This window comes from Helianthus annuus, chromosome 11, assembly GCF_002127325.2.
Source record: "Helianthus annuus cultivar XRQ/B chromosome 11, HanXRQr2.0-SUNRISE, whole genome shotgun sequence".
Lineage (NCBI taxonomy): Eukaryota > Viridiplantae > Streptophyta > Magnoliopsida > Asterales > Asteraceae > Helianthus > Helianthus annuus.
Genome location: NC_035443.2, coordinates 179,449,835 through 179,465,008, shown reverse-complemented (window position 1 = coordinate 179,465,008; position 15,174 = coordinate 179,449,835). Strand labels below are relative to the sequence as shown.

Sequence of the window (15,174 nt, the reverse complement as noted above, 5' to 3'; positions counted from 1 at the left end):
TACAACCATAAAACGTTCAAAGTTCCGGATCCACAATAACCCCCAAATTCACATACTCGCAGCTCAAACCCTAGAAATCACCCAGCAAGATCCAAAATCTCTCCTGCATATTCAAATCTATACTTCACCAATTTGCACCAGCACCCAAAATTCAACCTTATTATGGCATCGAAGAAGAAAGAATCTGAAGGCATCGCCTTACTCTCCATGTACGGCGACGAAGAAGATGACGATATGGAAGAAGATGACATAGACAACGATAACACCGGTAACGATGTCGTTTTGGAGGAGAACAAGGAGCAGGGTGAAGTTGTTGCGAATATGGAAGAATATGATGATGAATTAGAGGCCGTTAATGTTAATGATAATGATAATACGACGTCGGTTTCTCCAGCTCAGCAAGTTGTTAGGAGGAAGGGAGGTTTAACGATTGTTGATTATGGGCATGATGAAGCAGCAATGTCGCCTGAACCAGAGGTAATAATATGTTATGTTCTTTGTCTTCGTGTTGAATTCGGGTTTTTTTCGAGTTATTCGAATTAGGAACAAAATTAGAGGAAAGTTAAAAACTACAAAAAAAAGTTACTCACTATTCTGTTGACTTGTAACTAGGGCTGCAAACGAACCGAAAGAAACACAAACAAGACCTTGTTCGTGTTCGTTTGTGAAGAAATATATGTGTTCGCGAACCGTAACGAACACTTATCGAACGAGATTTTATGTTCGTGTTCGTTTGTTAAGGAAATGAACTTGTTCGTGTTTGTTTGTTAATTTTAGGTAACGAACGTTGACGAACACAAATGAGCACAAACTAATGTTTAGGAACACAAATGGAAATAAATGAACACAAACAATCGTTCATGAACAGAATAATACGTACACTTATTAGATATTTAATTTGTCGAAATTTTGAAGTATTTAAATAAATATAAAAACTAAAACCACTAATGAACTTTCAAACACAAACAAACACGTTACCGAACGTTCACGGACATAAACGAACGAACACGACCTCTGTTCATATTTGTCTATTTAACTAACCGAACGAAATTTCTTGTTCGTGTTCGTTTGTTTAATAAAAGAACGAACACAAACGAACTTCCCGCCGAACGGTTCACGAACTGTTCGTCGAACGTTTGGTTTGTTTGCAGCCCTACTTGTAACAATCTAAATGACTATGAATGTTGGGATTAGGGTTAACTTGTGTATGTTGTGATTGTCGTCTGATAGCGGATAGAATGACGGAATGAGTGCTGGCAAATCGTGTCTTATCGGGTTCAACAGGTCTCTGACGACGCGTGTAACACAAGTATTAAACATGAATACAGCTCGTTTAACTACTTTATATCTCACGGTTATAACATAGTTTTACGTTTTATGTACCAAGAAAAAGAAATGATGGATCCTAACCTCATAATTATATTTATTTTTAAAAAGTAAAAAAATCACGTTGTATACTTTTTCAGTAAACTGGTCTAATCGTGTCTTATACAGATATCTATTGCCAGTGAATGAGGCGTGAGTGATTGTTTACCAATTAGGTTATTTGGTAAAGGGTTTGTTTTTTGGGCCATTAAAAATCTATGCAGTTAATGCGGTAAAATATCTACCGATATTTGAGATATAGGTTATCTAGGTGAGATATCGGTAATTTTAACATCATTGGTGATATTGGTCAAATATCGGTGATATATCGGTCAATAACGCCGATAATATGGGTACAGATATTCTGACTGATATTTGACACCGATATTTTACTAAGGGACCGATATAACCGATAAACTGCATAGTTAAAAATTTAGACATTTAGACAAGGCCAAAAACACACAACTGCACAAGCATTCGGGTTACTTGAATAGGTTCGAATAACAAGTAATTATATTCTAATTCAACTTATTTGTTCAGTTCTAAACGAATTCTTAGTTATTTGATTGCGATTCGAATAAGAACACCATAGGGGAAGGAGGGGGGGGGGGTATGTGTTGTACCGCAATGTCAGGATATAGATGCTGTTTTCCAGAAAGATCCCTATCTCCAAAACCATATCTAGACATGAACAATATAAGGCTACTCGGTGTGGGGGGCGTCCTAGCCCTGTCGAGCCCCGGCGCCGCCCCGGAACACTGTTTCCGTAGGACCGTCCCCGTCGAGATCGTCTTCCTGCAGACGTTCTTGCCGTGCCCCTTCTTCTCACACACACATATACATACAACATAGATCCATCCCCTTCCGGCCTATCCTCACACCCGTCCTACCTGGCGGAGCATCCTTTGAGGACTACCCTCCTCCACACCGAGTAGTCTAAAAGAAACTTAAAGAGTCCTACACATGGAATCTAAACAGGAGAGAACAAAAAGAACTAAAAGATTATTATTAGTAAGCTCAATAATAGAAAAAATGGTGAAAAGTATAACAATATAGATGAAACATCATAGAGAGACGGAAACAAAATGAAGGTAACATGCAGAGCCACCTAAGCCCCTTAGATAAAGCTAAGACAAATATATACTCGCTTCCCCTAGAAGTCCTTAATCTTGCATCTTTCATGGTTATGGAACATCATTAGATCAGAAACTTAACATTTAATAAAAGTACAAAAGATATATAATTAATGGTTAACAATTATTTTCTTCCAGCTACATGAAAATCTTTCAATGGAATAGCTAATAAAATGTTGATGTGTAAACAGAACAATAATGTAGATAGATAACTCCATAGTTCATACCAATGCACGAAGTACATACATTAAATATAACATAACTGAGTTCCTCTTGTATAAGGTCATTCTTGCTCTTTTGGACCCAACTCACTACTCACTAGTAAGTACTTTTTATTTAGGCACAATCACTCAGTTTTTTTCTTTTTTGCTTACATATTCTGGGTTAGGTTAACGTACAAATGCCCTTATCGTACATTACGTACGCTACAATCTCAGCCGTCCGATCATCTTCCCGCATTGAATTCGCATGTTGTTTTTTTGTAACAATTTCGCATGTTGGTTTTTTAACATGCGATTTCATCAAAATTACCACATGCGAAATTGGTACAAAAAAACAACATGCTATTTCATCAAAATTATCACATGCGAAATTGGTACAAAAAACAACATGCGAATTCATAAAAAATTATCACATGCGAAATTGTTATAAAAAAACAACATGCTATTTCATCAAAATTATCACATGCGAAATTGGTACAAAAAAACAACATGCGAATTCATCAAAAATTATCACATGCGAAATTGTTATAAAAAACAACATGCGATTTTAAAATGCGGGAAGATGATCTGACGGCTGAGATTGAAGCGTACGTAATGTACGATAAGCAATATTGTACAGTACTCTTTACCTCTACATATTCTCTCCTTACATGATGTTCTTTGTTTCCCGGGATGCATTTTCTTTCAATGTTCTTTTCCGGATCTAATCTATGGCAACAAGTCTCTTTTTTTTATAAGGCCACCCGTAGTGGGGCTTCATATCACGCCGGCAACATCGATGGCGCCCCATAGCGCCCGGCAACACCGATACTGCCGGCGCTATGGGTTGAATATTTTGTCTTCTCGCGAAATGGATAGCGACGTGAGGGGGAGTATTTCAAAAATCCAACCGTTACCAACTCACACACATATATATACATACATACATATATATAAAGCCCCATAAAGCCCTTTTCTTACGCAGTTACGCGTTTCGCCACTTCTCGCATAACGCCCCCTAAAGGGCTTTAAGACTGCACATGGTCTAACTAAAGTAGACAGATTTATGAGACAGCAACTGACAATCTGACACAACCTTCCTGGTCAATTTGTTCATTCTTGCTAAAGCCTTCTTTGCATTCTTTATTTCTACTGCTTATTATATACACATGTCATGGTTGACCTCCAGCCTCTTTATTGGACGTTCACGTCTATGCATGCACGCAATTGTTGTTCTATCGGATTTCATTCTTTCTTGCTTGGCGTTGTTTTGTCCACCTGCTCACTACTTGTTCATCATTCTTATGTAGGAGAGGTTGACTTTCTTACATATTTGAAAACTAATATTCTAACTTGTGAAACTAGTTGCTCATAACACGCCCCACCATTTTTTATGATTCAGTTTCAAGTAAAATTCTAAGGCATGATACAAATCTACAATAGTATCGACTTTTTGATTCACACCTGTTTACATATACATGCACCTACTTTTGAACTTATTAGTTGGAGAAAGTGTCTTATATCAAAGAGATGGACCTGTAAACTTGTCTGTTCTGGGTTTTAAAAAGCGCGCTAGGCACAACGTCAAGCGCAAGGCTGGTCACTTCTGACTCAAAAAAGCGCAAAGTATACAAAAAGTGCACAAAAGGCGAGTGAGGCGCACAGAAAAGCAGCTTGAGGCTCAGTCAGGAGGTGCACCTCCTGTGCATGGGGAGTTTTTGTGCATCAGGATGTTGTACATATAGGCTATTTATATATTAGATCTTATCTAAAGTTTATGAGTAAATTACAAAAAATCGTCCTTTATGTATGTCACTTATTGCAAACTGTGTCCTTTGTCTTCAATAATTACAGAAAATGTACTCGATGTTTGCAAGCCCTTTCAAGTTATGTCCTTTAGCCCTAACTCAGTTAATTTTGTGATTAAATCTGACCAAATGGACCTCACATGAGGGTATTTTTGTGGTTAAATCTGACCAAATGGACCCCACATGAGAGTAAACTGACCAAAATACCCTCATGTGAGGTCCATTTGGTCAGATTTAACCACAAAAAATTAACTGAGTTAGGGTTAAAGGACAAAACTTGCAAGGGTTTGCAAACATCGAGTACGTTTTCTGTAATTATTGAAGATAAAGGACATAGTTTGCAATAAGTGACATACATAAAGGACGATTTTTGTAATTTACTCAAAGTTTATTTATAGCTGAATTTTGGGTGCTTTTGCGCCTCATCATGGGGACCTATTGTCCTGATGCGCCTCACGCTTTCTAAAACCAAGATTACGTTTAGGTTAGCTGTTGTTTTTTTTAACAAGCACGATCTTAGTAGTCAGCGTATAGATAGATTAACTCTTAACAGTGTCGTTTTCTTTTTTTGTCTGATATGTCTTGTTTTTTCTGGTTTATATTGCAGGAAGGGGAAATAGCAGCAGCAGGTCGAGTAATGTTCGGTGCAGAGCTTCAAACTGCAAATGGTATGTGCCTAATATAGTGATAGGCTGATAAAGAAATTAAATTTTATACAGAAATTTGGTAACTTAACATTTGGCATGCAGTGCAAGGTTGTGATTGCCATTGCGACATGTTTGCACATTCTTTGTTGCCAAAATATATACGCCTTTGATGACAACTTGGTAAGGCGTGATCATAATATTAACGTTTGGTGGTAATAAGAATGATGATGACAACTTGGTAAGGCGTAAATAGTATCTATAATAAATTTATAAATGTTATATGTATACTGGGCGTCTCGTGTAAGTGAGGCACGCGTGTAGAACCAATGCACTTATACTTATGCAGTGGCGAAGCTTGAGATTTCCGACCGGTGGGTCGAAAACGTATATACCCAAAATTTTCTATAAAACGGGGGGTCGTAAACGTATATACCAACAAATTTCTATACGAAAACTACATACTCTCCACTACTGAGCGAAAAGTTCGGGGGGTTGGCCGCCCCTTCCGCCTCCACTATGCTTCGCTAATGTACTTATGGATGTGCTTTTATAGTTGAAATAATACTAATGATTCAATGGCCGTGTGCCAACAATCTAATCATGTACTTTTCATCTTCATGTGCAGGAACACCACAAGGAACTACACCACCAAACACACAATCAACTCCACCTCAATCATCCGATCAATCACAATCCGACGCATTGTTAAACTCCAACCGAAACGAAACAGAACGCTCAGAGCCCGAAGAATCCGTCAACGTTACTACAGAAGACGACCGCAGTGCATTGGACAAGTTTCTCCCGCCACCTCCAACGACAAAGTGCTCGGACGAACTGCAAGAAAAGATTACGAAGTTCATTCTGCTGAAGAAGAAAACTGGGAGAAGCTTTAATTCAGAAGTGCGCAATAGGAAAGAATACCGCAACCCGGATTTTTTGTTACATGCTGTCACGTATCAGGATATTGATCAGATTGGATCTTGCTTCAGTAAAGATGTTTTTGATCCGCATGGTTATGATAAGGCTGATTATTACGATGAGATAGGTAATTTGCTGTACATGTTTTTGTCCCCCTATCCTACCTGTACGTGGGAAAAAAAAACGGTTTGGAAAAGAAAAACCCCGGAAAAACCGGTTTATAAACGAACCGGTTTCAACCCGGCCCGAATCACCAGTTTGTTTACCGGTTTCCCTATCACGCATCGAAAATCGGTTTGAAATCCGATTAAAAAAAACGATTTTTTACAGTTTCAAAAAACCGTTTTTTTTTTCAAAAAAACTGAGATTTTTAAAAGCTTTTACATTGATTTTTTAGTTAATTGTTTTTCGCACGAAGGTAGATGAAAATGTTACAAAAACATCTGTAAAAAATTGCCAAGTCGGTACTTGTTTTTCATTTACACTGATGTAAATTTGTTTTAACAACTCAAGGTGGTTCTCATTTTACCCTTTCCATATATATAAATAAATTGTTTTAACCGGTTTGAAGCCAGATCCAAACCGGTTTGGATCAGTTCGGATGTTAATGCATGCAAACCGGTTAAAAAACCGACCTGGTTTTTAAAAACCGGTTTTCTTATCAAGGAAAAAAGCGGTTTTTTTTATAAGGGAGAAAACCGGTTCGGTTAGGTAAAAAGAGCAAGATAGAAAGAAAAACCAGTGGTCTACGAGTCATTGTTTATTTATGTTTAACAGAGGCTGATATCAAGAGGGAAGTAGAGAGAAAAGAGCAAGAGAAAAAGAAAAACCAGAAGATCGAGTTTTTGTCGGGTGGAACACAGTCTGTAGTAGCTATTCCGACACCAAAAGTCATGCCGGTTCAAGGTAAGCGCACAACAGAGAGTGTATTTTCACTTGGCAACGGATTATTTTCTATTAGGCCTGTAAACGAACCGAACGAGCACGGACACTTAAATGAACGGGTTTTGTTGTTCGTGTTCATTTGTTAAGAAAATGAACGTGCCCATGTTCATTTATGTTCGTTGTTAGTAATACAAATGAACGAACACAAATGAACATAAGTAGATAAACATAAACAGACACAAACAAACACCAATTAAAAGTATAAGTGAGTATCCGAATTAGACTTTATAAAAATATTATTATACCTACATTCAAATGACAGTTTCTAAAATTTTGGCTTAATGGTTATAATATGAATATCAAATTGATTTTTAATTAATATTGGTACTAAAAAAATTGCATTAGATTTAAACAAACGGAAACAAATGAACATACATAAACAAACGTTGAATGAACGAACACAAACAAGCGTTTACGAACGTAAATGAATGAACGGGGTGGGGCGTGCTTATGTTCGTTCGTTTAATTAAATTGACGAAAAATCGTTAACGAACTTTTTGCCTAACTGTTCACGAACAGTTCACCGAACGTCCCGTTTTTTACATGTCTATAAATGACTGATGGATGGTGCTATATATGCAGCTGTGCCACCGCTAGCTGGCGGTGGTTCAAATCGTGTTTCAGCAACGGGGACTCGAGAGGGAAGACTGAATAAGAAATCTAAGTGGGATAAGGTCGACGAGGACCGAAGGCATCCCAGCGGACAGGACCCTATATCAGGTGCCGGGTCAGCATTCTTATCTGCTGGCACCGGGTACACAGCCTTCGCGTAAGTCTTCTGAACTATATGTGTTTGATCTTTATGTATGTAAAATAGAATATTGTCAAAGACAAAATACATAACAATAATATTGCATGCTTATTACCAAAAATCCTATGCAGTTAATATCAATGACATATCACCGATATATCAGTTATCGTTCCCTACATAGTTGTCGATGGCGAATAGCGACAAGGCACCTATAGGCTATGTAGCGAATAGCGACAGATAGCGACGGCTATTTTATAAATAGCGATTACACTAGAAAAAGATTTTTGAAAATTTTTATATGTATATTACATCAAAATACCCTTGTATATATGCTATTTTACATGTAACAAAAACTAATAGTTAGTAGCAAAAGTTTAGGACTTATATGTTGGGTGTGTGAATGAAAGTCTCAAAAGGTGGTAAATATTTTGTCCCACATTGATGTGTGAACAAAGTTAGTGGTTGTTTATAAGGTGAAGTCTTTACTACTCCATTGTAGCTTTATGACATGTTTTACCACAAGTCCTACCCGCGCGCAGGGGGGGGGGGGTTAACTGGAATTTAATTGAACTCGTGCGTGCCCGCACGTCCTGCGGACACGAATGCAGCTCCGAAAACCTGGGCCCTTTTTTAAGCCAGATTATGCAGTTTTTTTTGTATTAAAAAATGGCCCAACGAGAGGTGAAAAACTTGAAAAAAAAATACCTAACTGTCGCTAACTTCGCTATTCGTCGCTAAGACCCATATAGCGACACTTGGTCGCAAGGCTACATAGCGCGCTATAGCCGCTATTAACAACTATGGTTCCCTATGTAAAATATCGGTCAAAATATCAGTACCGATATTATTGGCGATATTTTCCGATATCTGACCCATATTTGACAAATATATCACCAATTTTCCCAATGTCAGTACCTTTCTTCTTAGTTCTAGCATTTGTCTTTCTTGTTGTTGTTGCTATTAGTGTTTTAAGTCTTAATTGTTAGCGTTTTAAGTCTTAATCAATTCCTACTCGCTACAATTTTTGTAAAAGGTTAAATTTGATAATGGTAGGAGAGTATACTAAATTGTTAGTGTTAAATTGCTATGTATATAAATTCTGCATGATATTATTAAAATTACCCATATCCTACCGCAATAACCTATATCTCAAATATTTGTCCTTGACCGATATCTGATTTTTACCGTGCTTAGCAAAATTCTAAATTAGAAAGTAAAATTGTACTTAATAATTAACCCACTAAAGATTGACAGTCAATTGAAATGTGAATTTTGTCAACTGAATGATTATGTCATGGATGAATTACAGGCAACAGAGGCGAAGAGAGGAGGAAAGAAGGTCAACTGACAGGAAGTAGCGAAATGATCGATCGTATTGCTTTAATGCTTTGCAAGTAAGAAACCGAAGCGGGTCGGGTTGGATTGGGTTTTCTTTCCTCTAGATAGGGAGGGGGGTTGCCATGTTTTGTACTTGTCGAATGATATCCGAGCCTAGCGTGTAATTTTCTTATATGTGCAACTATGTTACGAGGCGCTTAAGTGTTGCATCTTGGTTATTTGATACATGTTTTATGACCAAATTAATATGTTACATACTTACATCCTTGTAGTTTATAATCAGAGATTCCATACTTAGTCTATATACTATATTATAATGCATGAGGGATGAACATTTTAAGATACCCTAAAAATAAATAATGACCTTTTCCCTCTTAATTTATAAACACACCCCTAGGATGAGGGTGAATTGGTCTTTTAAACAATAATTATATTTTAGTTCTCCATCTTATTACATTTAAATTTTTAAGTTTTAACATAATTATAGGTAATTAGTTATACTTTTCCCCCTTCACAACAAACTTATTACACTTAAATTTCTAAGTTTTAACATAATTATAGGTAATTAGTTTTAACGTAATTATAGGTAATTTGTACTCTCGTTTAACCAAAATTAGCTTAATCGGACCGAATCATTCATATTTTCATATATTTATAGCTTTTATACCTCCGGTTTATATATTCCATATTTTATATTTCCATTTCATATGTTTATAGTTCCATTTCATATATTCCATATTTTATATTTCCATTTCATCTGCTATATTATTTTATGATGGCTAGTGGCTACAGACATAGATGCATTGACGGCGGTGGTGGTAGTGGTAACAGTTACACATACAAGTACTGTCAACACACTTTACACTTGGCTGCTAACGTTTAGAACTTGGTTTCTTTGGCCAAAAAACTGAAACAAAAAGGAACCCGCATTTGAGTCAGTTTGAACAAGCATGGTAATGGCCGTGGTGGTTATATATTTTAAGCCACGTCTGATCGAGTAATCAGATCATCCTAATCCAATTCATCCAACTCGTTTAGTCGTTTCAAACTACCCACACCTTTACTTTATATATATACACACATATCTATAAAGCTAATAAATGATTCGTAAACCCGTTTACCCAATGGGTTGAATGATTGATACGAAAATATTTGTTGCCATTTGCTATGGTCAAATGCAATTATCACGGATTTATTATTTTAATATCTTTTTCCAACATATAATCCGTTGTAGTCTAGTTGGTCAGGATATTCGGCTCTCACCCGAAAGACCCGGGTTCAAGTCCCGGCAACGGAATTTATTTTTGATAAATCCTTTTAAATTTGCAATTTCTATAAATACGTCACTTACGAGTTAAAATCTTATGCGATGATGTTGATTGTTGAATTATTTAAATAAGATAAACCTCATAAAAAGTTTGCCATAAATGATGTGCTCTACAAACACTTGGTATGTTTATGTGCTTTTACAAAAAATTTCTAGGTTAAACTGATTGTGTTAGTATCATCCAACCAAACGCATACGCAAGACATTTTTGGTTCGTGTGTCGAACACAATTCTCATGCATGAACTATAACCATCGTCGATTATTCTCACCACTAAACTTGATATCGCAAAAGATATATTTTTTTCTAGGTTAAATGAGTTCTATTGATATTTGATTGCCTTTTATTTCAGATTTTTCGATGGTCTTATTTATTAAAAAAGTCAACCATCATCGATTATTCTCACCACTAAACTTGATATCGCAAAAGGTATTTTTTTTCTAGGTTAAATGAGTTCTATTGATATTTGATTGCCTTTTATTTCAGATTTTTGGGTGGTCTTATTATTAAAAAAGTCAACCTTATCTGGAAAACCGAAACCTCAAAAGATAATCAAACAACGATAGGGATAAAGACCAGAATAAACAGTCAAACTTTCATAGCAGTGCATAAAATCGAGGTGAATATGCTTTTGAAACGAGTTTGAGTACATGCGCTTTGAAAGTGGTTTTGAAACCAGTTTGACAGAACCGCTAGTTATGTAATACATTTCAAACCGATATGATCATACGTCTTATTCTTTTGTTATTCGGATATCAAATTGTACTGGGTTGGGCTAGTTCGTTTTAGATTTCATTGGACCAAACCACACTAGTTTTCAACCAATCCGGGTTTTGCCCAAAAAACCGGTGTTGTGCACCTCTAAACTTTCACATCTCTAAGAAAAAAGAAATTTAGTAGTCAAGGGTATCATTTTCTTTGAAATCAAACTTTTTCTATACAAGCCACAAATCATAGTTGTCATGAAGCAAAAATTACCACGAGACAAGTCGTGAAGTGTCACGCCCTGATTTTCTGGTGTGCCCGGACTTTGGGTTTATGCGTGACGATTAATATAGATATTCACATATAGCACAACGGAAGTCTTGGGTTTATAAAATTAACATTACAGGTACAATCGTCCGAAAAATTTAAAATAAATATACAGACGGAAAGTGTATTAAAAGATCCATATGCGGATCGAAATGAACAAAAATGAATATTAAGACTACTAGGCCTTGCGTGGAGTCGCAAATTCCAATATGCGTATACCAAGCAACTCCAGCCTATTTCGTACTTGCTAACCTGCGCTTAGTCTTTTGAAAATACGTCAGCTTTTGCTGGTAAATACAATTAACCGACACATTTGGAAAATCATTTAAAAATCATTTTTATACCATTTGGTATATCATTTTCATAAATAACTTGAGACAAAGTGATATCTCTTGTTACCAATATTACATGTTGGACAATACGTATGGGGCCCGGAGCTAACTTCGATACATGATTAACCGACACACCACTTTTCAATAAAAATATAATAGGATTAGCGTCTATCAGGTGTATGCCTACACCCCGCGCTTAGGTCGTGGCCACTTGCAATTAAGTGAGCCGTGGATATCCAGGACACGGTCGCATTAACCCCCAATGTTTAAGTTATCAAGCATAACAGATTAAAACGAATTATTTGGATTTTGGACATCATTCGTCATTGATCCCATAGCCGAACAAGCGACTAATGTCGTATCCCAAGCCCGTATAGGGAAAATAGGCTAACAATATTTACATGAACTTATCTTTACAAATCAAAGATGTTTAAGCACAACCGTAATAAAAACAACCTAATTACAGGCACAATTGAGGCTCCTAGTGTAACACCCCGTGTTTTCGAATGTCAAAGTCAAAGTCAAAGTCCAAGTCAACTTTGACTTCTTTGACTGTTAAGGTTTCTTTTTTTACTTTTTGTGTTATGTGGAGTAAGTGTTGTCTAATGAAAAGATCGAATGTTCAATCAATACGACCGATTTACGACTGTGAATAGTAGGACGTAACAATGCGATAAAGTTAATCAATCAATAACCAAGCTAATCGATTCATCAATCAAACTCGAGACTCGAATTATGTGAACTCTGGTATTGTATTACGTGTGTGTGTGCCTTATATGTTACTTGTGCGTGTTTACTTATATGTTTGGTGTGGTATTCAAGCGAATCAATCGAAAATCGAATCGAAACTCGAAAGGCAATCGAACTCAATCGAAACCGACATCGAAACATGAAATATAGATGCTTGTATGTAGATATAGTGATTGGGACTGAAAGTAATTTGACTAGGAACTCTAACGTATTCATATCATCGTCCACCGAAATCGAAACATCGAAAATCATCGCGAAATACTCAAAGTGTGTCGCGGATCGAACAGGAGGCATCCAGATCAAACAGGCCAGCCGATCGGCTAGCATCTTCCTAGCCGATCGAGCAGCCCATTCGATCGGAGCTCCTGGCTGATCGGCTGCCACTTTCCTCTTTTGCAGCCTATAATAGGGCTGTCATTGTCACACTTTCCATTTTTGGAAAGCTCTGACCGAACCAGCCTTCTTCTTCACCTTTTCTCAGATTTCTCTCAACTCCGGTAAGTTTCTACTCTAATTCTTGTACGATTTTGATCATTGCATGATTCTACACCTTTCTATCTTTCAAAACTCGATTTCTAACCGTGAAATCACCAAGATCTAAGTGTTCTTGGGTGATGTCATCATGGTGTGCTTGAAGAACACCAAACTTTGGCCTCATTCAACCATGAATAGCTTAGATCTGACCGATTTCCACATAAATAAATTAAGATTCTTGCAAATCTTAACATTCTATGAATAATTTCCAACTTTCTTCAACCTTTTACACTCGAAACCTTAAAATCGGTAGAAACGGAGCTTGAACCGGCTAGCTAATCATACTAACGGTTAGGAGGTTCAAGATTCGGGTCCTATGAACAAGGTTCACCGATTTCGGGTTAAACTCTAAACCGACGCTCCGAACCGTTCACCGGCCGGACTTGGGTGATTCCTGTCCGAGCCAAAGAAACGAGAAGGAATGGAGGATATCATAGTTCAACTCGTTATCAAACTACCTCGAAATGACAACAAGTGGTCAAACAGCTAAGTGTTAGACGAAAGGCCGACCAGGTCAGAAATGCTGGCCGAACGGCTAGGCTGTTCAAACAGCCCAGCCGATCGGACATGCCAGCCGATCGACCGGGCCAGCCGATCGGCTAGCACATGGTTCCACACTTTTCAATTTTTATGAAGTATACTATTGACGAAGTGATGTTCGATCGAAGACGCTACTCGATTGGTAAACATTACTCTTCGGATCATGAGATACTATGCTTCAACACTTAATCATTTTCACAACTCGTTCGTAGTAGGGAATGCCAGCCGATCGAACAGTCTGTTCGATCGAGTGACATTCTGTTGAGAACCACTTCCAAAGTTCCCAGCCGATCGATTAAGCCGGCCGATCGAACGGACCGTTCGATCAATCGACCTGAAAGGTAAGGACATTTTTATGTTCTCATATACTACAACGAAAACTTCAAAAGTTCAAATCCTCAAACATAAACACACCAGAGGAAGAAACAATCCACTCGAATGGCCCAGCCGATCGAGCCTACCGGCCGATCGAACAGGACTGTCCAAACGGACATACCAGCCGACCGAACAGCCCGTTCGATCGAACCTGCCGTTCGATCGACCAGCCCATTCGATCCATTCACACTTGTCTTATTTTCCACGTTACTCATTGTTGTGCTATCGAACTATTCAGGCTAACCCTACTCTCAGCGCTCCCTTCAATCCACAATCAATCACTGTGAGTATACTCGATCCCTTTTCGCTTTTAGCACTTTTGGCTGTTACATACGTTACTTATATCAAAACAGAAACGATCACACTACTCGAACTATTTGAACGCTAACCAATATGCATGTATTACGTGACTTAATGAATGCTTGTTGATTGTGTTTACACGTGGAATGCTGTCTACCTGCCTTAACGGCGTAGTACTATAGTTTGGACTCAGCACCCGTTCACACGGGGGTTGTTAAGGACAATTACTTGCATGGATTACTTTGCGAACCGTCTCGGACGGTCAACCCGCAGTCATTGGCATCGATAGGTCCATGTCGATAATTAACATGCTTCGTTTTCCTCTGTGTACGTGCTGGTTATGCGTAAACTATTCGAACTCTATATGCTATTATCAAACTTGTATGCTCACCTTTACATTCTATGTATTGACTTTATTTTAACGTATGTGACAGGTAATTAGGATGCTTATTTGCTAGGAAAGCGAGGCTAGAATAAGTTTCTAGAAGCCCCCAACAAATAGTTGTCTGCCGAGAACACGCGTCTGGGGCATAGTTGTCTGTAGATCTTGTCCTCCGGCATTACAGCCAGAAAGTCAACAGAATAGGGGTCTAGAAGCAGATAAACAATTGATGTAATAATATTTGAATCTGAGTTGTCGGAACGGAATTTCTTGTTTGGATGATTATCTGTAATGACATGTTTGTTTATTCGGGATACGGTATGGGACGTATCTTTAACTGAATTATAAAAATAGTTGTTATGGAAACTTCTGAACAATCTGTTTCGCTCAGTGTCGCGCCCCGATGATTCCGCCATCGGTTGGGGTGTGACAGATTGGTATCAGAGCCATAACTCTAGGGAATTAGGTTAGACACGACCTAGTCCGGGTCGCTGTCTT

At 37.7% G+C, this 15,174-nt stretch overlaps 1 protein-coding gene and 1 non-coding gene across 2 annotated transcripts; both read left to right on the top strand.

Moving 5' to 3' along the window:
- On the top strand, positions 1 to 9,387 carry LOC110891292 (SAP30-binding protein). The gene is made up of 6 exons (XM_022138988.2): positions 1 to 477; positions 5,114 to 5,174; positions 5,779 to 6,198; positions 6,849 to 6,977; positions 7,599 to 7,785; positions 9,077 to 9,387. Exons 1-6 carry the CDS (start codon positions 163 to 165, stop codon positions 9,123 to 9,125), a joined length of 1,161 nt encoding a protein of 386 aa, XP_021994680.1. The 5' UTR covers positions 1 to 162; the 3' UTR covers positions 9,126 to 9,387.
- A 942-nt stretch (positions 9,388 to 10,329) lies between these two features.
- On the top strand, positions 10,330 to 10,402 carry TRNAE-CUC. The gene has a single exon. It is a non-coding gene; the product is annotated as a tRNA-Glu (tRNA).
- The last annotated feature ends 4,772 nt before the right edge of the window (positions 10,403 to 15,174 follow it).

What these genes read in the sequence shown, in the direction of transcription:
- LOC110891292 (XM_022138988.2), top strand. Translation starts at nt 163, where the DNA reads ATGGCATCGAAGAAGAAAGAATCTGAAGGCATCGCCTTACTCTCCATG. An exon ending in AGAGCTTCAAACTGCAAATG is followed by an intron (nt 5,175 to 5,778) that starts GTATGTGCCTAA and finishes CTTCATGTGCAG; the next exon opens with GAACACCACAAGGAACTACA. An exon ending in TGATTATTACGATGAGATAG is followed by an intron (nt 6,199 to 6,848) that starts GTAATTTGCTGT and finishes TATGTTTAACAG; the next exon opens with AGGCTGATATCAAGAGGGAA.